This window comes from Chiloscyllium plagiosum, chromosome 4, assembly GCF_004010195.1.
Source record: "Chiloscyllium plagiosum isolate BGI_BamShark_2017 chromosome 4, ASM401019v2, whole genome shotgun sequence".
NCBI lineage: Eukaryota > Metazoa > Chordata > Chondrichthyes > Orectolobiformes > Hemiscylliidae > Chiloscyllium > Chiloscyllium plagiosum.
In genome coordinates, this window is record NC_057713.1 from 103,298,534 (window position 1) to 103,317,992 (window position 19,459).

Sequence of the window (19,459 nt, forward strand, 5' to 3'; positions counted from 1 at the left end):
ATATTCTATCTGCCAATTTGTGCCCATTTTCCTTTTTAGATTCTTTATATCTTCCTCACAACTTACTTTCGTACCTATGTTTTATCATCAGCAGCAAATGTGGCTACAATACAGTAAGTTCCATTAATAAAGCTAATAATATTGACTGTAAACAGTTGAGGTCCCTGTCCTGATTCCTGCAGCATGCCATTAGTTATAGCTTGCCAACCTGAAAAACTATTGCAAATTTATTTATCATTGGTTAGCCAATTCTATAACCATGCTATTACATCAGTTTCAACACTGGTAACTTCTTATAGCATCTTTTGGAAACCCAAATAGGGTGTATTGTTGGAATTCAGTTGAGACTAGTGTTTTTTCTTAAAAGAAAAATCACCTGAAATCCCAGTTATTTACTAAAAGGAGAAACCCATCAGATTTCATGTTTAAAATATGAGAAATTTTACTCTACATAAATCAAACAAGGTAAACACTAACTTAGTTAATCACCTATACTTTAAAATTTAAAATCAACTTTACATTAGCATGAATTAATAGGTAAAATGCAATTCATTACAAATCAGAAAGTATATATTAAATGGCAGATCTTACGAACTGGCTGAACACTCTACTCAGCTTACAGGCCACTGACCTGAAGATGGAGGGCGGGAATAAATTGTGGGTGTAGGAGTTGCTCCTTTTTTGAGGTAGTTTAGGTGTTGGAGGTGATTTCCTCAAATTCCAGGAGCAGCAATTACTGTTTTATATGCAATTGCATTGTTTTGGAACTTTGGGCGAAAAAAGACCAAAGCAACGGCACTTTTGAAAAAAGGAGGACAGACAAAAGACAATGACCACATGGTCAGTAAGGGAGACAAAGAAAAGAAACCTACAATGGTAACTGGCATAGCAGTGAATCTGCAGTTACTGCCTTTATAGTTTCAGCTCATGTATCCCTGGACATTGGAGTGTCTCTCAGAAAAATTAACAAACAGTGAAATTCACAGCTGACCTTGAAGGAACCTGTGTGGGAGAGCTCACAGCACAGGAACAGATAGGAGCATAGTTTTTAACATGTAATCATGTTGTAAGTTGACAGTAGATGGTAGAGTGGTCCTTTCTTGAATATATGTTTAATTGAAATCTGTCAATTAAATTTTAACAATATAAACCGTAAGTACTAAGTTAGCCCGGAGGACTGTTTTTTAGAGCAAAATGACAGTGCTATTTTCTGGGTCCGTAGATTGTGAAGGAGCAAAGATGGCCTTTAGTAGAGTCATATGGTCTTCCTGTCGGATTTGGGAATTTAGGGAGAGTTTCCATGTTACTGATGATTATGTCTGCAGGAAGTGGCTTTGGTTGCAAATCCTATCACATCAGATGGATTGGTTGAAGTGGCAGTTAGAGACAAGAAGAAATTGATGTGATGTGATGGATGACAGTAATAGGAAGGGAGAAAAGCCACAGATACAGTCAGGTAGATTGGTTAACTTGAGAAAAGGTGGGAAGGGTAGACAGGTAGTGCAGGAGTCTTTTGTGGCTTTCTCCATTTCAAACAAGTATGCTGTTTTGGAAAATGTAGGGGGTGATGGATTCTCAGGGGAATGTAGCATGAACAGCCAAGTTTTTGGTATCGAGACTGGCTCTAATGTAGTGATGGGTACGTTGGGTTCCAACCGATCGATTGTGTTAGACCACTCTCCAGTCGGAGGCACAGACAGACGTTTCTGCGGCAAGCATCGAAAAATCAGAATGGTGTTGCCTCCCTAATGCCAGGATCAAGGGTATCTATGAAAGGGTGCAGAATGTTCTCAAAAGGGGAGAGGGACCAGCAGGAGGTCATTGTACACATTGGAACTAATGACATAGGAAGGGAAAAGGATGAGATTCTGAAAGGAGAATATAGAGAGTTAGGCAGGAATTTAAAAAGGAGGTCCTTGAGGGTAGTAATATCTGAATTACTCCAGGTGCCATGAGCTAGTAAGGGTAGGAAAGCGAGGAAGGACTGATAAATTAAACTGCATTTATTTCAATGCAAGAGGCCGAACAGGGAAGGCAGATGAACTCAGGGCATGGTTTGGAACATGGGACTGGGGTATCATAGCAATTACAGAAATGTGGCTCAGGAATGGACAAGACTGGTAGCTCCATGTCCCAGGATGCAAATGCTACAGGACGGATAGAAAGCGAGGCAAGAGAGGAGGGGGAGTCGCATTTTTGATAAAGGATAGTATGACAGCTGTACTGAGAGAGGATATTCCCGGAAATACATCCAGGGAAGTTATTTGGGTGGAACTGAGAAATAAGAAAGAGATGATCACCTTATTGGGATTGTATTACAGACCCCCTAATAGTCAGCGGGAAATTCAGAAACAAATTTGTAAGGAGATTTCCGTTCTCTTTAAGAATAACAGTGTAGTTACATTAGGGGATTTTAACTTTCCGAATATAGACTGGGACTGCCAGAGAGTTAAGGGTTTAGATGGAGAGGAACTTGTTAAGTGTGTACAAGAAAATTTTCTGATTCAGTATGTGGATGCATCTACTAGAGAAGTTGCCAAACTTGACCTAGTCTTGAGAAGTAAGGCAGGACAGGTGACTGAGGTGTCAGTGGGGGAGCACTTTGGGGCCAGCGACCATAATTCTATTAGTTTTAAAAATAGTGATGGAAAAGGATAGACCGGATCTACAAGTTGAAGTTCTAAATTGGAGGAAGGCAAATTTTGATGGTATTAGGCAAAAACTTTCAAAAGCTGATTGGGGGCGAATGTTCGCAGGTAAAAGGACGGCTGGAAAATGGGAAGCCTTCAGAAATGGGATAATGAGAGTCCAGAGAAAGTACATTCCTGTTAGGGTGAAACGAAGGCTGGTAGGTATAGGGAATGCTGGATGACTAGAGAAATTGAGGTTTTGGTTAAGAAAAAGAAGGAAGCATATGTCAGGTATAGACAGAAGAGATCGGGAGAACTCTTAGAAGAGAATAAAGACAGTAGGAGTATACTTAAGAGGGAAATCAGGAGAGCAAAAAGGGGACATGAGATAAGTTCGGCAAATAGGGCTAAGGAGAATTCAAAGGGATTTTATAAATATAGTAAGGACAAAAGGGTAACTAGGGAGCGAATAGGGTCCCTCAAAGATCAGCAAGGCAGCCTATGTGTGGAGCCCCAGGAGATGGGGCGATATTAACGAGTATTGTGCATCAGTGTTTGCCATGGAGGAGGACATGGAAGATACAGAATGTGGGGAAATAGATGGTGACATCTTAAAATATATACATATTAGAGAGGAGGAGGTGCTGGATGTCTTGAAATGCATAAAAAAGGTTAAATCCCCAGGACCTAATCAGATATATCCTCGAACTCTGTGGGAAGCTAGGGAAGTGATTGTTGGGCCCCTTGCTGAGATAGTTGTATCATCGATAGTCACAGGTGAGGTGCCGGAAGACTGGAGGTTGGCTAATGTGGTGCCACTATTTAAGAAAGGTGGCAAGGACAAGTCAGGGACCTACAGACCAGTGAGCCTGACGTCGGGTGTTGGAGGGAATCCTGACGGACAGGGTTTACATGTATTTGGAAATGCAAGGACTGATTAGGGATAATCGGTGTGGCTTTGTGCGTGGGAAATCATGGCTCAGAAGCTTGATTTGAGTTTTGTGAAGAAGTAACATAGAGGATTGATGAGGGCAGAGCAATAGGTGTGATCTACACAGACTTCAGTAAGGCATTCAACAAGGTTCCTCATGGGAGATTGTTTAGCAAGGTTAGATCTTATGGAATACAGGGAGAACTAGCCAATTGGATACAGGACTGACTTGAAGGTAGAAGACAGAGGGTAGTGGTGGAGGGTTGGTTTTCAGACTGGAGGCCTGTGACCAGTGGTGTGCCACAAGGATCAGTGCTGGGTCCACTGTTTTTTGTCATTTATATAAATGATTCGAATGTGAACGTAGGAGGTATATTTAGTAAGTTTGCAGATGACACCAAAACTGGAGGTGTAGTGGACAGTGAAGAAGGTTACCTCAGATTACAATGGGATCTTGATCAGATGGGCCAATCGGCTGAGCGGTGGCAGATGGAGTTTAATTTAGATAAATGTGTAGTGCTGAAGTTTGGAAAAGCAAATCAGAGCAGGACTTCGACATTTAATGGTAAGGTTCTCGGAAGTGTTGCTGAACAAGGAGACCTTGGAGTGCAGGTCTCCTTGAAAGTAGAGTCACAATAGGGTTTTTAAAAAACTGGCACACAACAGCAGACCCTTTTTAACATGGTCCGGATGACACAGATCCGCTAATGTTCCCATCAAATAACAGAATCAGCAACAGCAACTGTATCTATATTTATGCTCAGTTTCTAGATCTCACCTGTCTTTTTCAGTTTGCCTGCACTGTACCACTGGACTTAACAACTTCAACTGCTGAACTTTCATGGCTTTATTTCCCTTTAGACAGAGTTACCAAGTTTCAGTTTTCCTGCTCAATCTCTTTTTCAGTTTGTGTTTTCATTGAGGGAACCAGAAGCTTTGTAACAATGGATTTTGAGAGAGCATCTGCAGGTTCCCCTTTATCCTCCCGATTTGTTACTACTATCTTAAGGAATACTAATAAATTCATAAAATAATTTATCTCACAAAACAAAATGTTTCTAATTATATGATGATTTTGTAAATGTATACCTACTATCACCCTAGCAATGGATTCCAGTAATGACCCAATGATAGATAATAGATTTCGTTTTCCTATCGTTTTCCGACTGCTGTTTACTTCCTTTGTTGAATAGTGGCATTAGATTTGCCATCTTCCAATCTATTGGGACTACTCCAGAATTTAAGAATATTGGAAAATTGCAATCAACACATCTGATATTTCTTCCTTCAAGACCCTAAGATGAGGTCATCAGGTTGAGGGGATTTGCTAGTCTTTAGTTCCATTAGGTTTCTAGTTTTTTCTTGCTAGTGCTCTTGAGTTCTTTAAGTTTCTCCCTTCCTTTTGCCTCTATATTGGGATACTTTCTGCATTGTTCACTGCGAAGACAACCATAAAATACTTGTTCAAAGTCTGCTACTGCCTGTTTTCCAGTATTAAATATTCAGTCTCATCCTTGAAGAGATCAATTGAGATATTAGCTTTTTATGTACTTGTAAAAGCTTTCACTGTCTTTTTATTAAATTCTTGCTACCTGTTCTTCTCAGTCCAATTTCTTCCTCATAACATTTTAGTCATCCTTTTCTGGATTCTCAAATTTCCCCAATGTTTGGGACTAACAGCAATCTTTGCAACATTACACAACTTGTCATCAACTTGTTCTGGGAACGTGGGTTCACATGGCAAATGGTACAATTTGATTTGAATTTAAAAATTCTGGAATTAAGCATCTACTATGACCATGAAACCATTGTCGGAAAACCCATCCGGCACACTAATATCCTTGAAGGGAAGGAAATCTGCCGTCTTCACCTGGTTTGGCCTTTATGTGACTCCAGCAATGTGACTGACTCTCAACTCTGAAATGGCCTAGCAAGCCACACAGTTGTATCAATAGCCACAAAGTTTCAAAAAAGAAATGAAATCAGAAGGACCACCTGGCTGCAACCCCGGCACCAGGAAAGACAATGACAGAAACAGCTCTGTCAATCTTGCAAAGTCCTCCCTACTAAAATCTGGAAGCTGCTGCCAAACCTGGGAGAGCTGTCTCACAAACTAGTCAATCAATGATGCTGACATACTCATGGAGTCATATCTTACAGACAATGTCCCAGACATGACCATCACTAACCCTGGCTACGTCCTGTCTCATTGGCACAGGACAGACCCAGCAGAGATTGCAGCACAGTGGTATACAGTCAGGAGGGAGTTGCTCAGGAGTACTCAACATTGACTGTGCACCCCTTGAATTCTCATGGTTTCAGGTTAAACATGGGCATGGGCAAGGACAGTGCTCCCCCCCGGGCCTCGGCTGATTAAACAGCAGTCCTCCATGTTGAGCAACTCTTGGATGAAGAACTAAGGGTTGACAAGGCACAGAATGTACTACTGCTGAAAATGTGTTGCTGGAAAAGCGCAGCAGGTCAGGCAGCATCCAAGGAGCAGGAGAATCAACGTTTCGGGCATGAGTCCTTCTTCAGGAATCCTTGACAGAATGTACTACTCTGGGTGGGGTATTTCAATGTCTAGCTGTGGTCAATTCTAGTTGCCTCATTACAGGAAGGACATGGAGGCTTTGGAGAGGGTGTAGAAGAGATTTACCAGGATGCTGCCTTGATTAGACGGCATGACAGAGAGGCTAGAAAAAACTCAGGATATTTTCTCTGGAGCAGCAGAGGCTAAGTGGAGACTTGACATAAGTCTATAAAATTATGAGATGCATAGGGTTGACAGTTAGAATCTTTTTCCCAGATTGATATGTCTAATACCAGGGGGCATGCACTTAAGATGAAGGGGAGAAAGTTCAAAGGGATGTGAGGGGCAAGTTTTATTTTAAACACAGACAGTAGAAGTCTGGGACACGCTTCCAGGGGTGGTGATGGAGGCAGATACATTAGGGTGTTTAAAGAACTTTTAGGTAAGTAAATGAAAATGCAAAGAATGGAGAGAAATGGACCAAGGGCAGGCAGAAGAGATTAGCTTAATTTGGTGTCATGTTCTGCGTGATATTGTAGGCCGAAGGGCCTATTCCTATGCTGTACAGTGTAGGGTGTGCATAAATCCATTCCCACTTGTGACTTCTTTTCACTCAATCGATTCTACATTTTGATCCACCAAAACAAGATTAATGGGAATCCAATTTCGTTATTCTGTCCAATTTTGCAAGGAGATAGTTTTGATGACTGCCTGACATAAAAGAACCTACCACAAGATGGCGCTTTAGGACAACAGATGGTTTGAAAAAATGGCACATAAAAATGGCTTCTCCAATGTTATTTCATGCAACTTATAAACATAATCAGTTCCCTTCAACAAAGATTATTCAGAGGAGAGATGGCCGTGGAGTGGAAATGTCACTGCATGAGTAATCCAGAAGTCCAACATAATACTCTGAGGAAATGGTTTCCAATTCCACCATGGCAGTTGGTAGAATTTAAAGTCAGTTAACAACAAGAACATAAAGCTTGCCTCAGTTATGGTGACTATGGCGACCATATCCTTTGCAGAAAGAAATTTAGGATCCTTATCCTGAATGGCCATGTGTATCCATACCTATGTGTTTGACTCAACTGACTTCTGAAATGACATATCGAGCCATTCAGTTCAAGGGCAATTAAAAACTCGCAAAAATGCAGCAAGCTACATTAAATTTCTAAAGCTGTAGCTTTGTTCATGTGTGTGGCTTATTTTGTAGTCACAGTAAAATTATAGACAGGAAATAACATATATCTATCTTTGGATATAGGAGCAAAGGAACATGAGTAAGGCCATTCAGCCTATTGAGCTTGCTCTGTCATATAACGTGACCATGGTTGGTTGAACACTTCAATGCATTTTAGCAATATTATCTCCACAATACTTTACACCATTAGATTAGATTAGACTACTTACAGTGTGGAAACCGGCCCTTCGGCCCAACAAGTCCACACTGACCCGCCGAAGCGCAACCCACCCAGGCCCATTCCCCTACGTTTACGCCTTGAACTAACACTACAGGCAATTTAGCATGGCCAATTCACCAATGCACACTTTTGGACTGTGGGAGGAAACCGGAGTACCTGGAGGTAACCCACGCAGACACGGGGAGAATGTGCAAACTCCACACAGTCAGTCGCCTGAGGCGGAACTTGAACCCGGGTCTCTGGCGCTGTGAGGCAGCAGGCTAACCACTGTGCCGCCCCATCAGAAATCTATCAATCTCTAAACATTCTTAATGACCAAACTTCCACAGCTCTCTGAAGGAGAGAATTGTAAAGATTCAATGCTCTGAGTGAAATAACTTCATCGCTGTTCTAAATTACACCCCCTCTTTATTTTTACATTGTGCCCGCTGGTTCTCGACTCCCAAATCAAAAAACCAGGAGAAATATTTACATCAACTCCATCTATCCCTTGAAGCATTTTTGGTCAACTTCTCTTCAGAGGACACAGGACTCCCCCCATCTCAGGAAGTTTGGTGAAATTTTGTTGCACTTGCTCTATAGCAACATCTTGACGTAAGGAGACCAAACTGCACATTGTACTCCGGGTATGGTCTAACCAAGCTCTACCACTCCTGTACTCATCACCTCTTACAATAAAGGTTAAAATTCCATTTGTCTCCCTCATTGCTTTATGCAGCTGCATATTAGTCTTCAGTAACTTATTAATAAAGGTACCTAGGTCTTTTTGTACATCTACACTTTCTAACGTTTTAACATTTAATGTCTGTTCCATCCACCAAAGTGGATAACCTCAAATTTTACCACTTACTATTTATTCCACCTGACATGCTTTTGATTACTCACTAAGTCTGACCAAATCCTCGTTAAGTTGTTCTTCATTTTTTTCACAACACATTCTCGTTCAGACGTGTATTACAGCAAATTTGGTACACACCTCCCAAATCATTCACATATATGCAAACAGCTGGAGCCTCAAATATTGATTCTTGCAGTATACCACTAGTTATAGTTGGTCAACATGAGAATGACTTGCTTATTCCTACTCTTGGTTCTCTGCTTGTTAGCCAATCGTAAATTCATGCCAGTACATTACCCCCTTCCCATCTGTTTTAATAACTTTCTTTTAGGGATCCTATCAAAAGTCTACCAAAAATATACATCTATCGACTCCCTTTTATCAACTTTATTAGTAAAGTCTTGAACAAACTCTCAACAAGTTTGTCAAACACGATTTGCCAATTGTAAGTCCATCAATATTTTATTTTGACTTCATTTAACTTGAATTCCCTTTTGGTAGTGTCCCTTAATGAAATCTAAGTAGCAACTACTTCTTTCTGAATTATACATTTCTTCTATTTTTAAGCTCTTTAAACTTACTCTCTAACAGCAGCTGAGAGTTCTCCTATGCTGCCACTTTTGGATTTTTGGTTAACTGTAGCCCAGCTGCCAAGGAGCCCCAAGTAGAGGTGGATCCCACCAGTCCAGCTATATTTACTCCCGGATGTTGAATAACGTTCTGAGCCTCATCATCTCCTTATTCACCAGCCGAGTAGAAGAGTCACCTGCTGTCTCACTCCAGGAAGGTGGCTAAATGTCTAGAGCCAAATTCCTTTTATCCATTGCCCAAGTAGAGACATATCTCGCAAACCCAGCTGTCTCCATTCCTGGGAAAACTCCCCATTTCCAAATCCTCCTTTCTCCTAAGCTATGTTTCTAGTTACACATATTAGATGGTGTAGCTGTGATAAACCATGAAAGAAGATTCCAAGTTGGAATTCCCTTTTAAATCTTATACGTCAGGGAGACTTACAGAATCGTGGAGTCACAGAATAATAGTTTGGAAATAGATCCTTCAGTCCAACTCATCAGCGCCAACCAGCCATCCCAATCTAATCTATGTCCCATTTGCCAGCATTTGGCCCAAATCCCTCCGAACTTTTCTTATTCATATACCCATCCATATGCCTGCTAAATATTGCGATTGTACCAGCATTCACTATTTGCTCTGGCAGCTCAGGTCCTTTTTAAATCTTTCCCATCTTACCTTAAACCTATGCCTTCTAGTTTTGGACTCAGACTTGCCAGCAGAATTTCCTTCCAAATGATCATGAGCCTTATTACAATATTGCTGTTTAGAAAAGTCCATCAGTCTCATTCTAAAAATAGTTCTCAATACTTTACATTCTATTAGTGTTAAGATAAGCCCAAGTGTAGGTTATCTGAATGAAGCAATTGAATATTTCCTGTGTGCAAGTGTTGCTGATTATTTGGGGGGGATGAAAAGCACTGGAAGAATAAACTTTTAATTCACATAGCAACCTTGGGACAAATGCAAAGAATTTCATGGCCCATCAATTAATTTTACAGTTTCATCACTATTGTAATATGAAGAAAATTTCACTACTGCTTTGTAAAAAGTAATATCCAATGAACAGGAGAAACAAGATAAATGAAAAGATAATATTTCCTGCAACATTAGTTGAGGAGTAAATGATGCCCACTTATGTGTAAAAACTCTGTTTTGCTTCAGATAGTGTCATTGAGTCTTTCATGTGAAAGGTATTTGCAGATTGTATCTTCTGTATCAGTGAAACATTTGAGAATTCAACAATAGTATGTAAAATAAAACGCTATGAATAGTTCTTCTGGCTACCATCTCTGTTTTGGATGAAATCTACCTATGTTAAGAGAGGTTTATGAATAAATAAGGAAAGATTTTCTTTCTTCACAACTGATAACACAAAAAAAGTTTCTTTTTGACAGTCCAAATAAATTATTCAATTTGGAGTTAAATAAAACATAACATTTCAAATTTTCATAATACTTACTGTGACAATCTTAATTTGACATCTGATACGTTGTACTGTCCCTGGAATGGATGCCTGGCAAAGAGAAATGTACGTCAAAAATTCAATTCTGATTCTATTAAAGGTTGTGTCCGAACTGGCAGTAAATAAACATTACCCAACACTAGCACTGAGCTTCAAAGTCAAATTAAAATAGGCTAATTATCTCTTGCTATAATGACAGCATTACTGGAAAGTTAAAACATGCATTATGGAAGTAAAATCAGATTAATATTTACATTATACATACTTGTAAAAGTATTATGACAACTAAACAATTTTGACGCCAAACAAAAATGTACATTTTAATCCATTTGTTACACATTCTGAACAAATGCACTTTATATATGGCTAACAAATTTCACATACATCACAATTTAAAACCATTTGCACATTTCTAAGTTTAACCTATTGTGGGTTTTCAATGATAAAAAGAGTATTTATAGTTTACACTCAGCTGATGCACACACATGCACTTTACAATCAAAATTCAATTTAGTTGAAGAAGTGATCCAATGTCAAAATTACATGCTCGCATTACAATTTAACAAAGCCTGGTAGTTAACTTTTAATCAGAATTAATGGGGACATTCTCCATAGCAACACCACGTCAGAATCCAGTGACCATCTGAACAGCACTCTCCTCTCATGCAGGTATAAATGTTACTTTTCCTGTTAAATTTGTACTCTTGTGACATGTCCTGATTAGTACAAGACAAGAAACTTGTCAAAATTGCCCTTTGCAGCAAAAATCAAAATACCAAGTGTTAACAAGAAATAATTAAGTTAGTTACTGATAATCAAGTGAGTGTAATTTTTTTTCACGGAATGTAAGCATCATTGGGCGGGTCAGCATTTACTGCTTATTCTCAATTGCTCTGGAAAAGATTGTGGTAAGTTGCCTTCTTCAGCTGCTGCAGGCCTTGAACAATAGGATGTAAAACAAGCCTTGGCAAAATTTGAAGACTAGGAGATTTCACTCAATGTTGACTTCAATTTACTCCTCAAATTAATACTAACAATCGCCAGATTACCTGCTAATTTATCCAACTGCTGATATTGAGACATTGGCTGCTGCATTTGTGTAGAGAAATGAATACATTACTTTTGATGAGTAGGAATAACGTAGGCAAATTAATTTCAACCTAATAAGTAAGAGATTACATTTCGGCTAAAGAAAGAGGACATAATATTGGAAAAATGAAATTCAATGGGATAGAGAAACAAAGGAGATCTGGGAGTACAAAAAGACAAATCTCTCAATTAGTTACATAGATTAATAAGGCCATTAAAGAAATCAGGCACTCAAGTTTATTTCAAGAGGGGCATGATTAAAAAGTACAGAAGTTACGATAAACACATATCGAAGCATTTGCTAGATTTGGAGTAATCTGTACAGGTCTGTTCACCATATTATTTAAGTGACATGAAGGCGTTCTAGAGAGTGCAAAACTAATTCATAAGAATGAAACCAGAAATGCAATGTTAATATCAGAGTAATTGAACAGTCTTGGTTTGTTTTCTCTTGAAAGGAGAAGGCTAAGGAATAACTTAATAGAGATCTTGAACATTATGAACACTTTTGATGGAGTAGCTGCTTAGAACATTTTTGTGGCAAGAACACAATAAGAGGTTTTCAAAGCGTTTTCTACTTTTTCTGAACTATAACTGAGGTTATCAGCAATTGATTTAAATAGGTGAGGGTGGGGTAGATGAAACCATTAACTGGGGATTCACGTGCCCTCCTACAGGAACTGATGAGATTGGTAGCTTGCTGAAGATTTGCATGTTAGTTTACTCTTATTTCTGTAAATAAAAATTTATAACAAGTATAAAGATTGGTTCCAGTTTCATCACCCGGCTTTCTGGACTAGAATTTGGTAGCAGAGAGCAGCTACTTACAAATGAAGGTTGGAAGCCAAGAAAATAAATTCTCAGTCAGAGGAATAAAATCCTAATGGTCATTTTTGGAAATGGAAAAGGACCACTGTAAGACATCAAGACATCATTACCTTGGAAAATGTCACAAATCTGAAACGACTCACAGGTATGCCCCAACAAACATAAAAGGTTTGGCTTTGGTATTATCAGTTCCTACAAGAGGTGAGATCAGAAATATTTTGTACCTTAGATGGCCATCAGATGGATAGGTTTTGACTAAAACAGAAAATGCTGAAGAAATTTAACAGGTCTGTCAACATCTGTGAAGAAAGGAATAGATTTAACATTTCAGTCTGTTTCTCTCTCCTCAAATGCTGCCAGATTTGCTGAGGGTTTTGGATCTTCTATTGGAGTTTTTGGTTGTATAAAAATGATGCTTAGGAGGTATGGTCAGAATTTGATAAATTTAAAAACACTCTTATTCCCTTGAGTTTGACGAAATTCAACAAGAGGATTCCTGGATCAGAACTGTCATTGCAGTGTATTAAGATGTTGCATACAGACAAGCAATTGCTTCTAACTTCTTTTCTACTTTTCGACAGGGGAAACCGGTTCAATCTGTTGCTTGCTGCTTTGAAAACATGCCTAAGAAAGCTCTCTTTCCCATCAGCCTTCATGGAATAAATTCTGTAGTGATGCTAACAATAGAAGATTCAACAATTGCCAGATTATGAAATAATCAAGGTACTGGAAACAGGCATCAATATAACAGGAGGATTAATGTCAGGCAGAATGAGGTTAAAGCACCCTTAACAGACTAGGCTGTTAGAAAATACAAAACTGAAACAAAAACAATGGGTGAATGAACCCTGGGAATGTCTAAGGAACACAACAGATGCTTCAGGTGGTTTCTGAAATACCATTATGTGTTGTGACCAAACTGAAGAGGCAGGTTCCCTTAAAAGACACAACAAAGAAAAACTTTTAGGACAAGAACAAAGACAATGTTGTAATTCAGACAAATGACAAATAAATGCCCTATTCCTGCATGACTTTAAGGAGGACAGTTACCATTGGCAAAGATGCATCAGGTTTGGGGGGGATGCAATTGGACAGAAATGGGTGATTGGTTGAGTGGTGACTTGTGAATTCACTATAATAGTTACTGTTAGAAAAATTAGCTCAATAAAGCGGAGACCACACAAACTAGATCGGGTGAAATTGACAAGCTGTTTATTACAAGCGATATCGCTGGAAGAGAAATTGATTCGGCTGATACAGAACTGACAGTCTGTACAGGTAGATCAAGGGTTCTCTTTCTCGAGCTGAGGATGAAGCCAGGTTTTATAGGAATCTTGTATAAAAAGGTTAATTAAAATGGGGAAAGATACAATGTATTTTGAAATTAAGTAATCCAGTTACAATGATGATAATTGAAAAACAGTTAGCGGAAGAATGACCTGGTTGTCAATACAATGTAACATCCTGACGGTATCAATGAGTTCTTGATGGGATCAGGAGATTCCAGGTCTCTTTGCAGGTAGGTGAAAATGTCTCTTTTGAAACAGTAAAGTGTTTCCATTGTTCCTATCCTGGGAGGGAGGTCCTTGGTGGTGCCTCTCCGTCTGACCTGTTCTTTGTGTGGCTTTGGTATTGCTGTGTTATGAGACTGCCCTCGGGGCTTTGGGACAACTGTGTTGACCTGGTATTGTTAGTGTGTTTTGGGAAGTGTATTCCCTTGTCTGTGAGTGCTGTCTGGTTTCACTTGTCAGCCTGCTTGGTTGCTGCTGAGGCATTCTGGGTGTTTCTGGCCAAATTTGCATTCTTATGTTCTGTGGGCTTACTATGGGTAGGCAGGGTGGCAGACCTTTTCCCACAGTTACTGAATAGATTAGAGTAGATGTTTAATTGTCTATTTTTCCTGGATATCTGTTCGGCTTAAGAGAGTTGGAACCCTCCAAAGTTTCCAAATTTAATGAACTCTTTTGGAGGCTTCCTGAGGCAGGGGAACTACCAATCAGAAAGTTTCATTTCCCAGGTAATTCCCATACTTAGTTGCGTCAGGAATTTCACCTGGCCCTGATACACAACTTCAGTCAATGCTGTTTCAGCAATTCTCTAGCTATTGCCTCTATCAATTAATATGTAGCTAAAATTCAAAACTGCTCTCTGTTCTGTGCAATAATCCTCTTGTTCTCTGAAGTACTGAAATTAGCTCAATTTTTTCTGCATGTTTGAATGTATTCCTGCTGGTGATAGGTTTTCATCAAGACTGAAGTTTCAAAGTAAATTCAAGAGCACTGGGGCATCAGAAAAGCTGATCCAAGATAGCTTCATTCAGGAGAATTAGAACATGATAAAAGAGAGTCATTTGGGATGGGAAGAAAGGCCCTGGCAGGTGAAAGTTTATGATGGTATGGGTAGCATTTTTAAAACACATGGCTCTTTTGTCAGAATTAGTTAAATTAATTCTTCAACATTGAACCTGGCAGTATAAAGAAGTAAACTAGGTACTTTTCACCTCAAATGCTCATGCTTTGCTGATGAACAGTTCGCGTTAAATCAAAGACTGGATAGTGGTGATGTGAGTGATCATGGCACTTGCGTCAAAGCTAACACATTCATTGGCCAATTTGGGAAATGGAGATTTTTTTCCATTTGTTCAAGAGATTTTGGTGTTACTACGTAGGCCAGCATTTATTGTCCATCCCTAATTGCCCAAAGGGCAGTTAAGAGTTTCATGTGAAGTATAAGCAACCCGCAGTCCACCGTGGGTTGCTGATTTACAAACTTGATGTGCAATTACAATCTTACAAGTTTACAGGACACAATCCAGTAGAATAATTCCTCACTTATTGCTGTAATTGAATTTCTGATAAGTTGAACTCTAAGCAGTTTCGTTTTTCCCATTAAAACCAATGTGAGCATTCATTCCCTTTATCACTGATGCACAATGAGAGCAGTATACATCATTTACAAAGAAAACCAGCAAACCCACCAAGGATCCTTTAAAAGCAGCTTCCAAACTCAGGACCTCCAACATCAAAGGCAGTCAATACATAAGATCACCACTATCGTAAGTTCCCTTCTAAAACATATATCCTTACTTTGAATGCCATCGCTGTTCTTTCACTGTCATTGGATCAAAATTATGGAATTCCCTCTCTAACACCACTGTGAATTTCTTAGACCCCATGTAGTTCAAGTGGCTGCTCATCATCATCTTCTCCAAAGTATTCCTAATCATGTTAAAACTTTATACACAAGTTTAAATATTAAACATTCCTAAATTCCTTTCACTTGCAAATTAAATAACTTTTAAAATAAGATAAATTTTAAAACATAAAATAAACACCCTAACCCATTCTACTTGGCTCCTGCTCACCATCTGTCTTGCTCACTTGTTCCCTCTCCCAAACTCAGAAGAGGCTCAGCAAAAGCAAGGGCATACAATATACCACTCAAGAAGCTGGGTGCCACCCAGGAAAAAGAAGCCCACTTAATTGACACTACATCCACAAACATTCGCTCCCTCCAACACTGACATTAGTAGCAGCAGAGTGCACCATCCACAAGACACTCTTCAGAAATTCACCAGCGCTCCTTAAACAGCACTATCAAAATCCATGACCACCACCATCCAGAATACTGGTTCCCAACCCTTTCAATATGCATTTATTATCATTACACCTTACTAGAGAGGTTTGGAACACAGTGCATACAATGAGCTAAAGAAAGATCAAAAGCATTAATGTCTGAAATCCATCACCAAAAATACACCATCTTTCAATGCAAGCACAGACACATTTTTAATATCTGCGCAACTCACCTATTTCTAAACATTTAGCAAAACACAAAGTAAATTTCAATTTACTGGGTTAGTGAGCAACCTGGACATGCTAGTGTTGCCAAGCATTTTGATCCAGGGCACCTTGCATCTTGCAATACCTCTTCTATATCAGCTGATGTTGTCAATTTGCCATTAAAATCAGAGATGAAATTTTGTCGATGTCTATTGCATTTACATTTTTTTTCACATGCCTAAGGTTTCAGCAATGGTATGGGGCTTCTTCTACAAGCTCAGCCACCAGTTAAGAGCTTTAAAATATCCATGCACACTCCATGAGTTATTGTGCTTGCCAGATAATTTATTCTCTCCAAGCTCTTGAAGGATTGAACATGTTTCTTCACAAGAGATAGACGTTTCAACCGTAAAGAGTGCCTTAACGTAATTGGTACCATCACAATGTTTGTGAACTTGTATCTACAGGTAAGACATTCAGGTAAAGGGTAAGTAGCATCTGTTGATGAAAATCTAAAGGCCAGAGAACTCTCAATATACGCTCTCTGAACAGTTCTTGTACGTTTTCCTTTTGAATCAGATGCTTCATCAAATGAATTAGCAGAGAAATCACCTCATTTGACAAAATAATCGATTGGTTCTTAAAATCTAAGACCTAGAGAAGGAGCAAAACTAGAATTCACTTTAAAATCCGTGATGTGGAAACATTACCAGGCAGGCAGGCTAGTTCAACAGCTGTTTCAAGTGCACGTCTCTTTACGCTAGAAATACGCAATCATTGCGCATACTCAAACCGAATGTCGGTCATGCTCATGTGCAAGCAAGCTGTATAACTGAGCGGATTGTCCTTTCACTGCAGGCGCATAGTGCAGAACCTCTGTACATGTCCAGCATCTGAAGTCTACACACGTACAGTTTTAGAGGCTTGTGTATGCACAGTTGATAGAGGTGCCTGGTGTCAGCTGATATGGCCTTCAGTAATGGAAGCTGAACTTCCAGAGGAAATCAGAATCATGGACACTGCCTCGACAGTCAGGTAAAGCCTCCTGAAAATTTCACAGCAGATTTCTCACCTTGTCACAGCCTACTGGCACACCAATTGCAAACCACTGATCTAGGAGGACAAGGGCAGCAGATACATGGGAACATCAATAACTGCAAGTTGCTCTTCAAGACAATCACCACCTGACCTGGAAGTATATCGTTTCTTCTACACTGCCTCTGGGTCAAAATCCTGAAACTGCCTCTCTAATAGTATTGTGGGTATATCTGCTCAAAATAGACAACAGAAATTCAAGAACCCAGCTCACAACCACTTTCTCCATGGCAATTAGGAATGGGCAATACATGCTGGCCAGTGAGTGAGGAAGTTAGAGAAGATGAGAGATGGAGGTTCTGGGATTGAAACAGTGAACAGGAAGATTGGGGAGTAGGAGAGCATGCCCTCCAAATTGCAGCTGATTGGGTCACATGACTCCATGTCAATCCTGGTGCAAAAGGTATGAGTGCAGAAATCCCAACATTAAATGCACATATCAGCCTCATTATAACCAGGATGCTAAACTAGAACAATGTTGAATGGAACAACTCAAAACAGGGATTTTCTGCAGTAAGTGGATATCAGAATTAAGCAAAACAAAAGCTGACACATGAGCGTAACAAGAAAGGAATAGGAATTAAGTTTTCCAATATCACCTGGCTATAAATACTAACTTTTCATTATATTAAGAATACAAACAACACACAAATGTTTTGAGATCTGTAAATTATAAGAAAAACCTGTAAAGAAAGTCTCCAAATTATATCTACTGTTCATAACACCCAACAGTAACTGGATAAGGAAAAACACATTATAAATGACACTATCCTACCCAGGATTGATTTCAGTGACAGCAGGATGTTTGTTGCTATTCCATACTCTGAAATGGTGTGTGTTCTTCCATGCAGCGACAAACAAAACGCCATAGTCTGCTAACATTTTGTCATTATCTGAAGGAGAGTAAAAAAACATATTGATATATTGCCTGGCTAGAATAGTTAACAAAAGATTTAGACAATCCTCCATTCAGTCAGTAACAACATAACATTGGAAGTTACTTTCATGTCAATTCAAATTTTGAAATAACGCAGCTTCCGTATACCAAAAGACCAACCTGAATGTTATTCAAAATCTACTTCAGTAAGTTCATGCGTGAAACAACAGTGACTTTTGTAATTAGAGGGTGCCGTTATTCTGCAAGTTTACCTCTGAGATATACTATACAATGTGCAATGTGATGGGGAAATTTCTAAATTTATCCAAGAAAACTATGGAAGTTGTACAATTAGTGAAAGCAACTGCTTTGCATCACTCCTATGATATACTCAAAAAAACTTGCCAAGCATGTTAATTAATTTTAGACAAGTATAAGAATCAAATTATGTTTTTGCATAGAACAATGAATTTTGAGCACAGAATTTAGTATCTGTGTCAACTTTCATATGGTGCACTCTGAAACAAATCCAAGTTCCTCATGACATGACTACCATCACAATCCTGCGTATTTCTCTGCTTCAAGTATTTACACAAATTTTCCATGATGTGGATGTGCCAGTGTCGGACTGGGGTGTTCAAAATTATAACTCACACAACACCAGGCTGTCATCCAATAAGTTTATTTGGAAGTTCGGTTTATTCTGAAGCACTAGCTTTCAGAGAGCTGCTCCTTCATCAGGTAACTGTAGAGCAGGATCGTAAGACACAGAATTTATAGCAAAAGATCAGTGTCAGACAACTGATACGATATATTGAACAAACCTAGATTGCTGTACTTCTAAATACACCTGATGGACTATAACCTGGTGTTGTGTGATTATTAACTCCACAAGTTTTCCTTAAAGGAAGCAATGGTAACTTTCAATCCATGTAGCTTTCTGTGCTCCTACACTCTGAGGAAATGTTTCTCCCGATTTCTCTTTCTTGAGCTTGTGCTAACTCTCCAACCAGAAGTAATAGTTTTTTCCATTCACTCCATCAAAGCCTTTGCTAATTTGAAAAAGGGTCTGCTCATTCTAAACCTCCTAACAGCCTTTTTGCCAAATGGAAACAGTGTCAGGTCAAACATTCTATGGTATCTTCCAGATGATACTCCACTGTAAGTCAATTCTTAAAACGTCATTGTGTTCATAGAGTCATACAGACGTACAACATGGAAACAGACCCTTCGGTCCAACCCGTCCATGCCAACCAGATATCCCAACCCAATCTAGTCCCACCTGCTAGCACCCGGCCCATATCCCTCCAAACCCTTCCGATTCATATACCCATCCAAATTCCTCTTAAATGTTGCAATTGTACCGGCCTCCACCACATCCTCTGGCAGCTCAC

The 19,459-nt window shown here is 39.3% G+C and overlaps 1 protein-coding gene across 1 annotated transcript in view; it reads right to left on the reverse strand.

Annotated features, from left to right (window-relative positions):
* avl9 (AVL9 homolog (S. cerevisiase)) overlaps positions 1-19,459 on the reverse strand; it is a 94,306-nt gene that overhangs the window by 17,382 nt on the left and 57,465 nt on the right. The window contains exons 13-14 of the mRNA XM_043688809.1: positions 17,964-18,081; positions 10,392-10,445 (exon numbers count right to left, since the gene is read on the reverse strand). Coding sequence (XP_043544744.1) covers positions 10,392-10,445; positions 17,964-18,081 — 172 coding nt within the window. The remainder of the gene's footprint in view (positions 1-10,391; positions 10,446-17,963; positions 18,082-19,459) is intronic.